Source organism: Chiloscyllium plagiosum, unplaced genomic scaffold, assembly GCF_037043375.1.
Source record: "Chiloscyllium plagiosum isolate Xiang-an unplaced genomic scaffold, Cpla_swu_hap1 HiC_scaffold_4, whole genome shotgun sequence".
NCBI classification, from domain to species: domain Eukaryota; kingdom Metazoa; phylum Chordata; class Chondrichthyes; order Orectolobiformes; family Hemiscylliidae; genus Chiloscyllium; species Chiloscyllium plagiosum.
The window spans coordinates 29,921,427-29,937,371 of NW_028270142.1; the positions used below are offsets into that span (position 1 = coordinate 29,921,427).

General features: G+C 44.0%; 1 protein-coding gene across 3 annotated transcripts in view; it reads right to left on the bottom strand.

The window, feature by feature from the left end:
- LOC122549324 (collagen alpha-1(XV) chain-like) overlaps positions 1 to 15,945 on the bottom strand; it is a 265,827-nt gene that overhangs the window by 141,372 nt on the left and 108,510 nt on the right. For all 3 annotated transcript variants that reach the window (XM_043688956.2, XM_043688955.2, XM_043688954.2), the window contains 2 exons: positions 9,320 to 9,423; positions 206 to 232 (listed from right to left, as the gene is read on the bottom strand). In XM_043688956.2, the coding sequence (XP_043544891.1) occupies positions 206 to 232; positions 9,320 to 9,423 (131 nt within the window). The remainder of the gene's footprint in view (positions 1 to 205; positions 233 to 9,319; positions 9,424 to 15,945) is intronic.

The following is a 15,945-nucleotide window of genomic DNA, read 5'->3' on the forward strand; positions in this document are numbered from 1 at the left end:
TTAACATCTCTTTAACATATTTATTTTTCAAATCCTCACTGCACATTTCGCAATGCTCAATGTAACAGGTGCTCCACAGAAATTATTGGGCAGATTTTGCAAATTACACTCCAACGCTGAATCTCACTTGCTGGTAGCATGTACCGTATATTTAATTTAACAGTTTTATGTTTAACTACTTTAATAAATATGTATATCCACATACCTTACTTCCTGGATCACCTTTTTCACCCTAAACAAGAAGAAAACAACTCTTGTCAGCTGTAAAATCCCATATCAATGCAGTCAATGTGTACGTAACAACATGACTTGCACAACCTGTAATGATTGTCAGCGGCAGGAGTCAAACAACAAAAATAAGTCCTAAAAGTATGTACAGAGAGACCCTTGCGGAGCAAGACAATCACACAATGAGCTCTTCATACACGGGAGCCACTCAGAGAGACTGTTGTGTGCAGCGTGACCTTTCTAGAATGATACCCTCACACTGAGACATTCTCAGACAAAGATCCTTGTACAGCAAGACCCCTATACTGTGATCCCTGTACACTATTACAGAGAAAGATCGCTGCACAGTGAGACTTTCATATACAGAAGCCATCATATAACAAGGCTCTTGTGTAGGGAGATGCTTGTACAGGGATACAAATACCATGGTCCTTAGATAAAGAAACCTTCATACAGTAAGAAGGAGACTCATACAGTGAGTGCCTCCCACAAAAAGACCCTTCCACAAAGGCATTCGTTCACAGAAACCCTCATTCAGAAAGACCCTTCCACAGAAAAGCCCTTTTATATACAGACCTTCATACAAGGAAATACCCCTGCAATGCTTTGATTATTTGAACATTTAAATAGGCAAAACATTGCATTTTGTGCTCCTGATGTCTATGTTAAATGGCTGCAGCCCACCTCAGGTGCCCTTAGGAAATCATAACTTTTTTTTATCTATAAAACACCATTTAAAATTGCATAGTTCAATCTCCAAGTCACTTTTTTTTGCCATTAAATCCTTCCCAGTTATGTCTTCAACTCCTTATTTAATGATTGAGGGTCGGTTAGTGTTCCACAGTATATTTCAGTTGCATCTCCCAATGCTGATGGAGTTTGGATCTCCATTATCTGAAATCTGTTGCATTATCTCTAGACCCTTGCTGTACTTGAACTAATAACATTCCAATCAACTTCTACGCAATCTGCAAACATCCCACCAACTGAGTCCCTCTTGAACAAGAAATGGAATGTGTCCATATCACAACAGCTTATCAACATAATGTGTTTCCTCCCATTCCTCTTTAGATTTGTCCTGTTCTCCACGCCTTCAGTTTTATTTCAGTGTTTTCATAAGGGCCAACAAGGGGTGAACAATAATATATCAATCTGGCAAATGACACCACACCCTGAAAAATATTAAAGAAACATTTAGATTCTCTTTGAAGATGATTAAGCTGATACATCACGTATGATTCATGCATGACTATTAATGCCTTCAAGATAATCAGCAATGGGTGGAAAAAGCTGTCTCACTAAGTGATACACGCATCCTGGCAATGAGTGCTGATTAACAACAGCATGTGACTGCTTTTTCTCAGAATTTAACATTCTCAAGTATTTGTTCTGTTTCTTCTGCCAAAATTACATCCATTAATACACTGCTTCTTAATCCATTAGCAAAAAGATGAACACATTATTAATCAGAACATATTTGTACATGCTGTTTCACCTACATAAACAAATTATTGCAGAAAACAGCATTAGTCTGAGAACTAGCAAATGCACAGCTTGTTTTTATTAAAGTTAGTCCTCATTGTGTGTGAATGAATCATGTTTTATTCAATATTCGGAAAAAAATTAATATCATTGATACATGGGTTGAAATGAATTTCTGCATAAACAGAAAATATCCTGGTTACACAATGACAGATGATGAAACACTTACACAAACCCTGCCCAACCTCTCAAAAAGAATCAAATGCGGTTCCTGAATGGGGTTGAAGAGGGAAATGGAAAATTCACATTTGCGTGTAGGGTAAGGAATGGTGACCGAGTTAAATATGGTCAGGGAGGTGAAGGTATTATCGTTACAATATGGTTGTGATGAGAGAAAGAATGTGGATTGTGCATGGCTAATCTGGTGGATGTGGGGAACAGCAGTAAAATTGGGAAGGGAAACATTTTGAAAGACATTCAAAGACATTTTGAAAAATGAAAGAACATGAAGTGTCAAAAAGGAATTAAATACAAGGAATTGAAACTGAAAATAATAATAGTCACAAATGAGTTGGACTGAAGGGTCTGTTTCTGTGCTTTATGGTTCCATGTCATTATAAGAAAATCTGGGGAAAGGCTGAGACAAATGAGCATCCTTGCTTGCTGTAATTTATAAATCTATATGCTAACCAACAGCTCATGGAGACAAAAAACAACTGCAGATGTTGGATTCCAAGGTAGACAAGCAGGAAGCTGGAAGAACAGTGAGCCAGGCAGCATCAGGAGGTGGAGAAGTCAGTAACCCTTCTTTAGGGCTGGGAATAGGGCATACGAGTTTTAAAAGCTGCTGGGAGGTAAATGAAGGTTGTTGTGTGAACTGGGCTTGCCTGATACAATACACCACAAGCTTCACTGACATAGCAGATCTAGAATACTGAAATATAATGGGATGGAGCTGATTTTAACATATTTTGCCACAGTGGACAATATAACTTCAATCAAACTACTTCGGTAGCAAGTGAGGAATCAATATCATGGAACATAACTGAGGCCAATCGTGGATTAGTTTCAATCACTTAAAGAGGATTTGTCAGATTATTGTCCCTTAATTGGCTTGGGTGTTAAATCTGTTTTCTCCTCTTCTCCCAGCAGATGTTGTAATTGTGGGTAGCAGATATATTCTCCTGCATTAGTTAACACAACAGTATGGGACAAGTTGAATTGACAATTGGTCTTTCCCTGTTAAGCTTGATGCTATGACCTAACCCTGAAAATTTCTGCCTTGCACCAGGAGGAATGAAAACTTTCTAATTGCCAGCCATGACAAGGAGTGTCTCCATAATTCGTAACCAGGTTTGGAGCAAAATGTCCATTTTACAGAGGTGGAAGTGCTGGGTGTCTTGAAACGGGTAAAGGTGGATAAATCCCCAGGACCTGATCAGGTGTACCCGAGAACTCTGTGGGAAGCTAGAGAATTGATTGCTGGGCCTCTTGCTGAGATCTTTCTATCATCGATAGTCACAGATGAGGTGCCGGAAGACTGGAGGTTGGCTAAAATGGTGCCACTGTTTAAGAAGGGTGGTAAGGACAAGCCAGGGGAACTACAGAGCCTGATGTCAGTGGTGGGCAAGTTGTTGGAGGGAATCCTGAGGGACAGGATGTACATGTATTTGGAAAGGCAAGGACTGATTAGGGATAGTCAACATGGCTTTGTGCGTGGGAAATCTCACAAACTTGATTGAGTTTTTTGAGGAAGTAACAAACAGGATTGATGAGGGCAGAGTGGTAGATGTGATCTATATGGACTTCAGTAAGGCATTCAACAAGGTTCCCCATGGGAGACTGATTAGCAAGGTTAGATCTCATGGAATACAGGGAGAACTAGCCATTTGGATACAGAACTGGCTCAAAGATAGAAGACAGAGGGTGGTGATGGAGGGTTGTTTTTCAGACTGGAGGCCTGTGACCAGTGGAGTGCCATGAGGATCGGTGCTGGGCCCTCTACTTTTTGTCATTTACATAAATGATTTGGATGTGAGCATTTTTTTTTTGAGTGTGAGCAGCAGCGGAGGTAAGACGAACCCAGAAGACTGCAGCTAAGGTAAGGCAGTTTTTAAAAAAATTACTTACCTGTAGCGGACAGCGGTGTTTTCCCTCTCACAGAAGGAGCGGGAGCAGCAGGGGAAGTGACGAGGACCAGAGGGTCAGCCGGGAAGGAAAGCAGTGACCATATGTATCAGCAAGGCGGCTAAACCCGAGACTCTACAACTGTAGAGTCTCCCACCCACCCTCCTCCTCTAACCTAGTTAATAAGGTAAGGTTCATTCTAAACTTCCTCTATTGAATATAAGTTTGTTATTGATTTTACAGCAACTTGAACTAAGCTTTCTACTTTGGTACTGAGTGGGTGTTCAGATAAGTCAGGTATGGATGCGAAGGCAGTTGCTTGCTCCTCCTGCAGAATGTGGCTGGTGGGAGACATGGCACACATCTCCGCTGGCTACATCTGTGGGAAGTGCACCCAACTCCAGCTCCTTGAAAACTGTGTTAGGGAATTGGAGCTGGAGCTGGATGAACTACGGATCATTCGGGAGGCTGAGGGGGTAATTGAGAGGAGTTACCGGGAGTTGGTCACTCCTAAGGCTCAGGACAAGGATAAATGGGTTACAGTTATGGGGAGGAAAGGGGACAGTCAGACTGTGCAGAGATCCCCTGTGGACATTCCCCTCAGCAATAAGTATACCATTTTGGATACTGCTGGGGGGGGGGGATGACCTACCAGAGGAAAGCCATAGCAGTCAGTTCTCTGGCACTGAGCCTGACACTGTGGCAAAGAAGGGAAGGGGGCAGAATAGAAAAGTACTCGTGGTAGGGTACTCGATAGTTAGGGGAATCGACAGGACATTTTGTGGTCAGGATCGGGATTCCCTGAAGGTATGTTGCCTCTCTGGTGCCAGGGTCTGGGATGTCTCTGATCGGGTGTATAAGGTTCTGAAAGGGGAGGGCGAACAGCCAGAAATCTTGTTACATATTGGCACTAATGATATAGCCAGGAAAAGGATAGAAGATATAAAAGTGATTTCAGGGAGTTAGGATGGAAGCTGCAAAGCAGGACGAACAGAGTAGTGTTCTCTAGTTTACTACCGGCGCCACGAGATAGTGAGGTGAGGAACAGGGAGCTGGCGCAGCTTAACATGTGGCTGCACAGCTGGTGTAGGAGGGAGGGCTTCAGATATGTAGATAATTGGGATGCCTTCTGAGGAAGGTGGGACCTGTACAAGGAGGACGGGTTGCATCTGAACTGGAAGGGGACCAATGTCCTGGGTGGAAGGTTTGCTCGAGTAGTTCGAGAGGGTTTAAACTAATATGGCAGTGGGGTGGGAACGTGAGCTGTATACCGGAGGTGAGAGTTGATGCAGATGAGGCAATAGCAAGAGGTAGGTCAGCTAGTGGGAAGGATTTTCCTGGGAAGGAACCAAGGTATGAGTTAAAGTGTGTTTGCTTTAACGCAAGGAGTATCAGGAATAAAAGTGACGAACTTAAGAGCATGGATCAGTACCTGGTGCTATGATGTTGTGGCCGTAACAGAGACATGGGTTTCTCAGGGGCAGGAATGGCTGCTGGATGTTCCAGGGTTTAGAGCATTTAAAAATAGGGAGGGGTGAAAAAGAGGAGGGGGTGTAGCACTACTAATCAGAGAGGGTATCACAGCTACAGAAGCTTCCATTGTCGAGGAAGATCTGCCTACCGAGTCAGTATGGGTGGAATTTAGGAACAGCAAGGGAGCAGTCACCTCTTTAGGGGTTTACTACAGGCCCCCCAATAGCAGCAGGGAGATGGAGGAAAGCATAGGTCGGCAGATTTTGGAAAAGTGTGGACGTAGTAGGGTTGTTGTAATGGGTGACTTTAACTTTCCCAATATTGATTGGAACCTCCTTCGAGCAGAAGATTTGAATGGAGCTGTTTTTGTAAGGTGTGTTCAGGAGGGTTTCCTAACTCAGTACGTTGACAGGCCGACGAGGGGAGAGGCCATTCTCGACTTAGTGCTCGGAAACAAGCCGGGGCAGGTATCAGATCTTGTGGTGGGAGTGCATTTTGGTGATAGTGACCACAACTGCCTCACATTCTACATAGCTATGGAGAAGGAGGATTAGGCAAAATGGGAATATATTTAATTGGGGAAGAGGAAACTATGATGCAATTAGACATGAGTTAGGAAGCATGGATTGGGAGCAATTGTTCCATGGTAAAGGCACTATAGGCATGTGGAGACTGTTTAAGGAACAGTGGTTGCAAGTGATGAATAAATATGTCCCTCTGAGACAGGCAAGAAGGGGTAAGATAAAGGAACCTTGGATGACGAGAGCGGTGGAGCCTCTCGTCAAAAGGAAAAAGGTAGCTTCCATAAGGTGGAGGAAGCGAGGGTCAAGCTCAGCTCTACAGGATTACAGACTGGCAAGGAAGGAGCTTAAAAATAGTCTGAAGAGAGCCAGGAGGGGGCACGAGAAAGGCTTGGCAGAACGGATTATGGAGAACACAAAGGCATTTTACATTTATGTGAGGAATAAGAGAATGGTCAAAGAAAGAGTAGGGCCGATCAGGGATAGCATAGGGAATTTGTGTGTGGAGTCTGAGGAGGTAGGAGAAGCCCTAAATGAGTTTTTTGCTTCTGTCTTTACGAAAGAAACAAACTTTGTAGTGAATGAAACCTTTGAAGAGCAGGTGTGTATGCTGAAATGGATAGAGATAGAGGAAGCTGATGTGCTGAAAATTTTGTCAAACATTAAGATTAACAAGTTGCCAGGCCCGGACCAGATTTGTCCTCGGCTGCTTTGGGAAATGAGAAATGCAATTGCTTCGCCACTTGCGAAGATCTTTTCATCCTCGCTCTCCACTGGAGTCGTACCTGAGGACTGGAGAGAGGCAAATGTAATCCTCTATTCAAGAAAGGAAATAGGGAAATCCCCGGCAATTACAGACCAGTAAGTCTCACGTCTGTCGTCTGCAAGGATTTTAAGGGATAGGATTTATGACCATCTGGAACAGCATGGTTTGATTAAATGCAGTCAACACGGCTTTGTGAGGGGCAGGTCATGCCTCACAAACCTTATCGAGTTCTTTGAGGATGTGACTAGAAAAGTTGATGAGGGTCGAGCTGTGGATGTGGTGTATATGGACTTCAGCAAGGCATTTGATAAGGTTCCCCATGGTAGGCTCATTCAGAAGGTGTCTGCCCATTTGTGACAAACAGCAAAGTGTGTCAAAGGTCAGGAGGAATAGGATTCAGGGGAACATAGCTGTCTGGATACAGAATTGACTGGCCAACAGAAGACAGCGAGTGGTAGTAGAAGAAAAATATTCTGCCTGGAAGTCTGTGGTGAGTGGTGTTCCACAGGGCTCTGTCCTTGGGCCTCTGTTGTTTGTAATTTTTATTAATGACTTGGATGAGGGGATTGAAGGATGGAAAAGCAAGTTTGCAGATGACACAAAGGTTGGAGGTGCCATTGACAGTATAGAGGGCTGTTGTAGGCTGCAGCGGGACATTGACAGGATGCAGAGATGGGCTGAGAGGTGGCAGATGGAGTTCAACCTGGATAAATGTGAGGTGATGCATTTTGGAAGGTCGAATTTGAAAGCTGAGTACAGGATTAAGGATAGGATTCTTGGCAGTGTGGAGGAACAGAGGGATCTTGGTGTGCAGGTACATAGATCCCTTAAAATGGCCACCCAAGTGGACAGGGTTGTTAAGAAAGCATATGTGTTTTGTCTTTCATTAACAGGGGTATTGAGTTTAAGAGTCGTGAGATCTTGTTGCAGCTCTATAAAACTATGGTTAGACCGCACTTGGAATACTGCGTGCAGTTCTGGTCGCCCTATTATAAGAAAGATGTGGATCTTTGGAGAGGGTTCAGAGGAGGTTTACCAGGATGCTGCCTGGACTGGAGGGCTTACCTTATGAGGAGAAGTTGACTGAGCTCGGACTTTGTTCATTGGAGAAAAGGAGGAGAAGAGGGGGCCTAATTGAGGTATACAAGATAATGAGAGGCATAGATAGAGTCGATAGCCAGAGACTATTTCCCAGGGCAGAAATGACTAACACGAGGGGTCATAGTTTTAAGCTGGTTGGAGGAAAGTATAGAGGGAATGTCAGAGGTGGGTTCTTACACAGAGTTGTGAGAGCATGGAATGCGTTGCCAGCAGCAGTTGTGGAGGCAGGGTCATTGGGGACATTTAAGAGACTCCTGGACATGCATACCGTCACAGAAATTTGAGGGTGCATACATGAGGATCAGTGGTCGGCACAACATCGTGGGCTGAAGGGCCTGTTCTGTGCTGTACTGTTCTATGTTCTATGTTCGATATGAGGTACAGTTAGTAAATTTGCAGATGACACCAAAATTGGAGGTGTAGTGGACAGAGAAAAGGGTTGCCTCAGATTACAACAAGATCTGGACCAGATGGGCTAATGGGCTGAGAAGTGGCAGATGGAGTTTAATTCAGATAAATGCAAGGTGCTGCATTTTGGGAAAGCAAATCTTAGCAGGACTTATACACTTAATGGTAAGGTCTTAGGGAGTGTTGCTGAACAAAGAGACCTTGGAGTACAGGTTCATAGCTCCTTGAAAGTGGAGTCGCAGGTAGATAAGATAGTGAAGGCGGCGTTTGGTATGCTTTCCTTTATTGGTCAGAGTACTGAGTACAGGATTTGGGAGGTCATGTTGCAGCTGTACAGGACATTGGTTAGGCCACTGTTGGAATATTGCATGCAATTCTGTCTCCTTCCTATTGGAAAGATGTTGTGAAACTTGAAAGGGTTCAGAAAAGATTTACAAGGATTTTGCCAGGGTTGGAGGATTTGAGCTATAGGGAGAGGCTGAACAGGCTGGGGCTGTTTTCCCTGGAGCGTCGGAGGCTGAGGGGTGACCTTATGGAGGTTTACAAAATTATGAAGGGCATGGATAGGGTAAATAGGCAAAGTCTGTTCCCTGGGGTTGGGGAGTCCAGAACTAGAGGGCATAGGTTTAGGGTGAGAGGGGAAAGATATAAAAGAGACCTAAGGGGCAGCTTTTTCACACAGAGTGTGATACGTGTATGGAATGAGCTGCCAGAGGAAGTGGTGGAGGCTGGTACAATTGCAACATTTAAGAGGCATTTGGATGGGTATATGAATAGGAAGGGTTTGGAGGGATATGGGCCGGGTGCTGGCAGGTGGGACTAGATTGGGTTGGGATATCTGGTCGGCATGGACGGGTTGGACCGAAGGGTCTGTTTCCATGCTGTACATCTCTATGACTCTGTGACTCAATGCACCTTTTTTATAACTTGGCTTTACTTCTTAAAGCCTCTTGCACCAACCAGCCATGACGCATTTCTAGTAAACACATGTTTGCAATACGACCCACATCTGCCGATAGTCCTTTTTAAAAGCATGCATCATTGAATTTAGGCCTCATTTCTCGGCATTTAGAGTACAGGAGTGGGAGGCAGGGTCATGGCTCCAATTCGTTTTTAAAATTCTCGGTTCCCAAGATGACTCAGGATCTCTGCTGCCTGTGAGTTACAAGCTAGAAGCAAAATTGTCCCACTGACCCTCAGAATAAAGATTTACCTTTGCACCTTTCTCACTGTAAAGGACTTCACTTCCAGATCCAATTTCTCCTTTAGGTCCTGGCAGGTTTTCACCATCCTTGGCACCTCTTAGGGCAGGAGACCCTAGAGATAAGAGCAATTCAATAAAAACCCATTTAAAGTTACGTAAAAACAATGCTTCCCTCTGATGCAATGGTGTGTTTGTAAATTAACTTTTATTCCAAAGTCACCAGCAAAGTCATTCCCTACAGAAACTTGTTCCACAACTGCTTTTGCCAGTAACAAGGCAGCAATATGCAAAACAGAATTGGAACAGGCTGTAGGAACAGTTACTTTCTTCAGTGTGTCTCAAGGTTTCCCTTCCTCTGTTCCAGAGATGCCAGACTCTGTAATGAGCACTCACAGCAACGCTCATGCTGGTCCTCTGATTCCACCAGCATGAGAGTCCTGTGGTCTCATGAGTTTGGTTGCCAATGTTATACAAAGCTAAGGCAGCTTCAGTGCTATGGACCAACTAACTCTCAGGATGTGAAATTAGATGGCCCAAATTCATAACAAATTGGGTTGGTACGGGAGATGGAAAAAGAGACAAAGATTATTACACAAAGTGCGCTCTGATCAGGGCATTGTGTTGTCCTAGCATCAGTTCTACCCCACTGATTTGATTCTGGTTATCAACATCCTATTGTCTTTGTTGATTGCTACTCTACATGGGGCTCAATTTCAGTTTGTTATAGCTTGCTCCTGGGACTGGCGGTGTTACTGGGGAGTGGGCTGGTTTGTTGCTGGCTTCCTATGCAGTCTGAAACCACGTGAAAGGTCACAGCTGGTTGTGCAGAAAAGCCGGAACCAGTCGATGTGACACTGCATTTCAAATTCCAGCCCAGGAGTTTAGGATGCAGCTTTCAGCGATCAGGTGTGAAGCTGAAAGGCAAGAGACTGAACCACCTCCACACTCCACAAACTGAAACTGAGGTGGTTTTCAGTGACTTTTCCTCAGGCACAAGTGATGGAAATTCTGCACTGGGTTCCTGGAGGATTTTTTTCTGCCAGTGTAGGAATGCAACGAGTGATCTGACCTCGGCAAGAAGGGGAGGGGGGGTGTGGCAGTTCATTCATTATCTCCTGGTCTGTAACACCACTGGACAATATGGTGGAAGAGGGAGAGGAAATTCATGTAAATGCAGAGATGAAGGCATGTCTAACTGGATAGAATCTCAGACAGAGGAATGTGAGAATCCATGATCATTTCAGCAAACTATCCGTCGGAATCTGGATCCACTGATCAAGCTTAAGACTGCAAACAGAGACTTTATGGTGCGACAGTAGATGAGCAGCAGAGGACCTTCAAAGAAATTTTTCAAAGTGCTCAGTGAAAGTATATTCTGGTGAGAAGGAAGGACTGTAAGTGGAGGGATAATCTGCCATGGGTGTCGAAGGAAATAAGGCAGCCTATCAAAGTGAAAGAGAAGGCATACCAAGTAGACAAAAAAAAAACCCAGGAATCGAGAAGATTGGGAAAACTTTAAACGTCAACAGAAAGCCTCAAAAAGGGCTATAAAGAAAATTAAGATAGAGTATGAGAAAACACTACCACAGAATAGAGAGGCAGATAGCAAAGGTTTCTATAAATACATAAAATGAAGAAGAGTGGCTAAAGTAAATGGTGGTCCTTTAGAGGATGAGAAGGAGCAGTTAGTTATGAGAAATGATGAAATAGCTGAGGCATTGAACAGGTACTTTGCATCGGTCTTCACAGTGAAGGATACTAACAACATGTCAGTAAATGACAAAAGGTAGGTGAGGACCTGGAAACAATTTTTATTACGGAAGAATTAGTGTTGGGTAAGCTAATGGAGCTAAGGATAGATAACTCTCCTGGCCCTGATGGAATGCATCCCAGGGTACTAAAAGAGATGGAGGGAGAAATAGCAGGTGGACTGGCAGTAATTTTCCAAAAATTCCCTGGTCTCTGGGGCAGTTCCAGCAGATTGGAAAATAGCAAATGTGACGCCACTGTTTAAAAAGGGAAGTAGACAAAAGATGGGGAACTATAGACCAATGAGCTTAACCTCTGTAGTGGGGAAGATGCTTGAGTCTATTATCAGGGAAGAAATAGTAGGGCATCTCGAAAGAAATTATCCCATTGTACTGACGCAGCATGGGTTCATGAAGGGCAGTCATGCTTCACAAATCTTTTGGAATTCTATGAAGACATTTCAAGCAAGGTGGACAATGGGGACCCAGTGGATGTGGTGCACCTAGATTTCCAAAAGCCCTCTGACACAGTGCCGCACATGAGGTTGCTGCATAAGATAAGGATGCATGGTTTTAGGGGCAACGTATTAGAGTGGATAGAGGCTTGATTAACTGACAGGAAGCAAACAGTGGGGATAAATAACTGCTATTCCGGCTGGCAATCAATGACTAGTGGTGTGCCTCAGGGATCTGTGTTGGGACCACATGTAGTGCGTCAAAATTTGCTGATGACACTAAGATGAGTGGCAGAGCAGAGTGTGCAGAGGACTGTGAAACTTTGCAGAGGAATATAGATACATTGAGTGAGTGGGCAAAGGTCTGGCAGATGGAATACAATGTTAGTAAATGTGAAGTCATACATTTTGGTAGGAGTAACAGCAAAATAGATTATTATTTGATTGGTAAAAAGTTGCAGCATGCTGATTTGCAGAGGGACCTGGGTGTCCTCGTGCATGAATCGCAGAAGGTTGGCCTGCGGGTACAACAGGTAATTGGGAAGGCAAATGGGATTTTGTGCTTCATTGCTAAAGGGGTTGAGTTTAAAAGCAGAGAGGTTATGTTACAGTTGTACAAAGTGCTGGTGAGGCCACACCTGGAATACTGTGTGCAGTTTTGGTTTCCTTACTTAAGGAAGGATGCATTGGCACTGGAGGGGGTGCAGAGGAGGTTCACTATGTTGATTCCATGAGTTGGGCCCAGTCCCCACCTGCTCCCTGTGTACTCTCCAGTCGATCCCTTTCTGAGGAGCTGTGTTGCTACAGAGTCTCACTGTGTTCAGGGGCCACACCTCTTTGGAGAACCCTGTCATGGTGAATGCAGCAGTGCACTACAATCAGCGAAACCCAAACAGTGAGGCCCTTGACTAGGCCTACTACCAAGGCCTGCACTTTCAGAAGCCCAATGACCTACTCAATGGTGGCTGTTTGTAATCAGATGGCAGCAGCTGACACACTTCTGTCTGGGAAAAAGTGAGGACTGCAGATGCTGGAGATCAGAGCTTAAAAATGTGTTGCTGGAAAAGTGCAGCAGGTCAGGCAGCATCCAGGGAACAGGAGAATCGATGTTTCGGGCATGAGCACTTCTTCAGGAATTCCTGAAGAAGGGCTTATGCCCTAAACGTCGATTCTCCTTCTCCTTTGATGCTGCCTGACCTGCTGCACTTTTCCAGCAACACATTTTTAAACACCTCTGTCTGGTGTTGTCACGTGAGGCAAAAGTGAGGACTACGGATGCTGGAGATTAGAATTGAGAATGTGGTGATGGAAAAGCACAGCAGGTCCGGCAGCATCCGAGGTGCAGGAAAGTCGACATTTCGGGCAAAACAGGCAACAGTCCTGATGAAGGGATTTTGCCTGAAATGTCGACTTTCCTGGTCCTCAGATGCTGCCTGACCTGCTGTGCTTTTCCAGCACCACACTCTCAACTGTTGTCACGTGAGGGTGGGTAGTAGTCGCTTCAAGAAATATCCCTGCTCCCCAAGAATCCCCAAGTTTGGATTACCTGAGGTTGAAAACATCATGGCAACTGCCAGGAAAGTGACTAACACCTGGATAAATCTCTTGGGGTCTCAGACCAGCTGTATGCTAAGGAAGTAGAATTCCTTCCTGTTGATGGAGCTCACTGGCCATCACTTGGCTCCTTGGTGACACCCTGCACTCAGAAGAATCCACTGCTGGCGGTGAAACCCATGACTCTGTGTCTGCGAGGGTCCAGCCATCAGGAATTAGATACACTGGTCGGTTTTCCCTAAAGGGCATCAGTAATCTGTGGGATACTTTGTGAGATGCTAACATTTGGAAGGAGCCAGATTGGGGATACACACGTTTACACAGACTTTGACAGCTATTGGTCAGGCATGATAGCTGTAATGCCATCCACAAGAAGGGCACAAATCGTGGTGACTATTGTCAATATTGTCATAGTCTTCCACATTGTTGCTTCTCTGCCATCTTCAGGTAGTTCTGTCTTCAGGTAGCACACCTGAGAGCATGGCTTTTGTTGCCTTTTTCATCTCTCTCTCTCCATCGTTCTCATTCTCAGGGTTCTACCTTTCATTTAGAGGATACTCCTCCTCATTGCCTGAGTAGCTGAGATTCATGAACCCATTACTAGCCATTATTGTTCTTTTGCCCAGATGGATTCCTAATAACATCGGGAATCCTTACCCCTTTCTGTCCACTGATGCCCCTGTAATGCTGTCCAAGTGCATATCGGCCACTAACTCACCTGCACTAACTGGTTGACTTCTGGTTACACGTTAGGTTGGGGCAATGTGTGTGAACAAAGTCTCTAACTGCCCCTCAGTGGGTTCTCAATAAGCTCACTAGCCATTTTCATTTCCAAATAACTGAGTTGAGTGGCTGCTGGGACCTGTCTTGTCCATTGTCCTGATGGGTCACACCAAGAGTAGGAATGGTGTTGGGAAAACTGGCATCACGCCCGAATGCCTTCCCACTTCTTTTCCCATTCCTAGCAGGAAGTAAAGATCCTGCTCTCTGAGCTTATGTCCCGAGTGTGAATGAATAATTGTTGTGGCTCGAATACCAAGCTCAGGTACAATATACTCTGTACCTTCATCCACTCGCTGGACTAATTCACCTCTTCTCCTTTTTCAGGTTTTAACCTCAGTCTTGTGCTGATGTACGTACTTAATATTTTTTTTTAAGAAGGATGTCTACCGTAAATTCACTGAAGTGTGGCAGAAATCTCGTCAACACCTTTGAGGTTCCACAGAAAGTATGTAAGTTAGCTTGCTGAGCTGGAAGGTTTGTTTTCAGACATTTCGTCACCATACTGGGTAACATCATCAGTGAGAGTCTCTGGTGAAGCGCTGGTAGTATAACCCGCCACTCTATTTATAGGTCTTGGTTTCTTAGGATGTCCTTTTGGTTCTTTTCTTTTCAAGGGAACGTAGATAGGATCTAAATCGGTGTGTTTATTGATGGAGTCCTGGTTAGAATGCCATGCCTCTAAGAATTCTCGTACGTGTCTCTGTTTCGCCTGTCCTAGGATGTGTGTGTGGTCCCAGTCAAAGTGGCATCCTTCTTTACCTGAATGTATAGAAACTAGTGATAATTTGTTGTGTCTTATGAAGGCCAGTTAGTGTATACTGGTGGCAAGTTTCCTGCTAGTTAGTCCGACGTAGTGTTTTTTGTTTTACAGTTCTTGCATGGTATCTTGTAAATGACATTATTTTGCTGGTGGTATCTAATGAATCCTTTACATTCATTAACACTGTTTAAGTGTGTTAGTCAACCTTATCATCAACCTGAGCTACAAATCTTCTCAAAAGTTGCTAATACAAACAAACTAGAAACTGATTTAAAAATTCAAAAGGCATAGCTAGTGAGAATTAGCTGGTGATGAAAGGTCCTTCTTCCTTAATGAGGGGACAGAAGTGCACAATAGGACTTTGTTCACAAATATATGTTACAGAGACAGATTCTGGAACAGACACCAACAGCAAAGTCTGGTTATTTAAACTAATTTCACAGCTTGCACTTGACCACATCAACGTAAATGTGGGCAAATGCAACCCAGCAGCCATAAAACCTGTTCCAAATTTGAATTCCAAAAGCACTAAGTAAATTAAAAAATAAAACTTAACAGGGTGATTTCCACTGGTGCAGGTCCTCACCTCTCCTGCAGGTGATTTTTAAATCAGTCTGTTAAATTTTTTTTTAAAAGGGTGCAGTGCTTCAATACACCGCCAGAGGTAGTGTTTCCCCTTTGGTTGCTGGCAGTGAAACAATCAGACCAATTTCTTCTTAGCTCGATTGCATATTGCTGAAGGCAAAATCTGCCGTGGTCTAGCACACATGGGAACCATTTGAGAAAAAATGCTTTCAAATTTTCCTTCATATATTTCAGAGTAATTAGTAGTTACCACCTGATCAGTTCAACTGACGAATGGATGCATCATAAAAACTAAGTTAATACAACCTCCAACCTGCCATTCATGAGTAATCTGATATTAACTAATTGAAAATTACATATAAAAAGTAGTTACATAAAAAGAAAACTCCGTTGTCGACTTTTTGAAGTATTCCTGTTAGCCTTCTTACCCCCAAAAAAAGCAAAGTTTAATTATTAGAATTCCTTGATGACATGCAAATAAGAAATCATTAGAATCGCTACAGTTTGGAAACTGGCCATCTGGCCCATCAAGTCCACACTGATCCTCTGAAGAGCATCCCACCCAGACCCACTCTATCCATGTAACCCTGCATTTCCCATGGATAATCCACCTCACCTGCATATCCCTGAACACTGAGGGCAATTTAGTATGGCCAATCCATCTAACCTGCACATCTTTGAACTGTGGGAAGAAATCATAGCACTTGGAGCAAGCCCACACAGACACAGAGAAATTGTGCAAACTCCACA